General features: G+C 55.1%; 1 protein-coding gene across 1 annotated transcript; it reads left to right on the top strand.

Annotated features, from left to right (window-relative positions):
• Window positions 1-760: 760 nt before the first annotated feature.
• LOC311493976 (G-protein coupled receptor 12-like) lies at window positions 761-1,831 on the top strand (the record flags this gene model as incomplete). Its single annotated transcript, XM_084552801.1, has 1 exon — window positions 761-1,831. The coding sequence occupies one exon, from the start codon at window positions 761-763 to the stop codon at window positions 1,829-1,831; it is 1,071 nt and encodes a 356-aa protein (XP_084408927.1).
• Between the last annotated feature and the right edge of the window lie 629 nt (window positions 1,832-2,460).

The raw sequence follows: 2,460 nt of genomic DNA, 5'->3' as shown, positions 1-2,460 counted from the left end.
CAAAATGGAAGGAATATTTCTGTCAATCGCTTGTCTTGTTTCCGCGCGCGCGCGTGTCCACCCCTGCTGTTGTGCTGCTGCTGCTGCTAATTACCTGTCAGCGTGATGCGTGGGAGCTGCTGGTGACGTGCGTGCCAAAGGGTCAAGAGCACGCTTGTTTTCATGAATGAGTGGATGGATGAGTGGATGGATGGATGAGTAAATGTACGGGAGCACGTCTTACTGCTTTCCTCTCTTCATCAGAGGGGATCGCTCCTCCTCACTTTCCTCCTTTGTTTTGCCCCCCCACCCCACACCCCCCCATCATGTCTCGTGTCCTATTTCGTTCCCTTACTCACGCTCCGTCTCCCCTTCCCGTCTCTTCTTCTTCTTTTACGTCCCTTTTCTCGTTTTTCACCCCGTCTCCGATCACATGCAATTTCTTTCTAGTTTGCTTTTCCTTATATGGGGCATCTCTTCTGGTCCCTTCTATAAATCATTTTGGTCTAGACTTTTCTCATTTTTTTTAATTTCATTCCTCTCTGTCTTGTTTCAACTTACGGCCATAACATAAAAAAAACCCTTTATTGCCCATGTCTGAACTTTTACCCACTGATATTTCTTCTTCCCCCCTGTTCTCTCCATCATCTCTATATCTCTATTTCCAAACTGCCTCCGTTTTCTTACAGTCGATCTCCTTGCTCCTTCTTTCCCTTCTCATTCTTCCGTTATTTCTTCCCTCCCTTCTCCCCCCTCTTCTCTCTCTCTCGCTCCTCCAGCTATGATTCTCTCCCTGGCTGCCGCAGCAGCCATGAGTAGCGGCAGCGGTGGCAGCCTCAACTCCTCCTCCCCCCTCGACCCCTTCGACTCCTCCACCTCCTGGAGCCTGGGCGAGGACCTGTCTAACTCCTCCTCCGAGCCTGCCGTGAGAACTCTGACCCCCGACCTCCAGCCGGCGACCACCGCCGTCGCCGTCCAGGAAGTCAGCCCGTGGGATATTGCGCTCTGCGTGACCGGGACGCTCATCTCCTGCGAGAACGCGCTGGTCATCGCCGTGCTGTTCTACACGCCGACGCTCCGTGCGCCGATGTTCATCTTGATCGGGTCGCTGGCGGTGGCGGACCTCCTGGCCGGCCTGGGCCTCATCTTGAACTTTGTCTTCACGTACCTGGTCGACAGCTCGGTGGAGTACGTGACGTTGCTGTCGGTCGGACTGCTCATCTCGGCCTTCTCCGCGTCCGTCTTCAACATCCTCGCCATCACCGTCGACCGGTACCTGTCGCTGTACAACGCCCTGACCTACCACACCGAGCGGACAGTCACCTTCACCTACGTGATGGTGGTCTTCATCTGGGTGTCGTGCCTCGCGCTCGGCCTGCTGCCGGCGCTCGGGTGGAACTGCCTGCGAGACGAGTCCACGTGCAGCATCTGCCGGCCCGTCACCAAAAACAACGCCGTGGCCCTCGCCGTCACCTTCCTCCTGGTCTTCGCCCTGATGATGCAGCTCTACCTTCAAATCTGCAAGATCGCCTTCCGCCACGCGCAGCAGATCGCGGTGCAGCACCAGTTTGTGGCCATCTCCACCACCAAAGGTGTCTCCACACTGTCGGCCATCCTGTGTGCCTTCGGGGCGTGCTGGCTGCCCTTCGCCATGTACTCCATCGTGGCCGACTCCAGCTACCCCGTCATATACACCTACGCCACGGTCCTCCCGGCCACCTGCTGCTCCGTGATCAACCCCATCATCTATGCTTTCCGAAACCCAGACATCCAAAAGTCGCTGTGGATGGCCTGCTGCGGTTGCGTCCCGTCTAACCTCTCCCTAAGACCCAGGACCTCCAGCGATGTGTAGCAGGGAAGGCTGGTGTCTGTTTAGCATGACGCTAGACGCCAAGTCAGGGTTGTCAGACAGAGAGGATGGGAACAAGCGTCGGCGGGGAGAAAGGCTGAAAGGTTAAGGCCGAGGAAAGAGATTTCCCCTCCTCGTGTCAGGGCAGGAAGGCTGATGGCGAACGCTCAGCTGGCCACACTCAAAGTGGCGCCGGCGGAGGAGGAGCAAGAGGACAGCGCATAGTCGAGAAAAGATGGAGCTTTTAAAGATCATGTTCTGTAGCGGATGGAGGCGGCATGAAACCAACTGCAAAAGCCTGATTATGGTACCCTTAAAGTGGCCTGTGGACGTCGGTCGGTCATGCTGACCACGCGTGAGCAGTGAGGCCCACTACTTCTCAAGAGTAGCATACGTGTGAAGGTGAGATTTAGAAAGAAATGTACCGAATCTCCAAACAGGACCTGAGCTTGAGCAGCCCTGCATGGTTATGCAATCAGAAGGAGTGGACCAGCCTTGAAATACGCGTTCTCACCGATGTGTTTGAAATGAAGTGGCGTGCGAGTAAAAATACGACGAGCTAAATATACACAATGAATGACCTTGAGCGTTCTCAATGAGCTATCTTTGCAGTCTTCTCCTGATACACACAG

This window comes from Chelon labrosus (assembly GCF_963514085.1).
Source record: "Chelon labrosus genome assembly, chromosome: 1".
In the NCBI taxonomy this organism is placed as follows: domain Eukaryota; kingdom Metazoa; phylum Chordata; class Actinopteri; order Mugiliformes; family Mugilidae; genus Chelon; species Chelon labrosus.
This window is presented reverse-complemented; position numbering and strand designations above follow the sequence as displayed.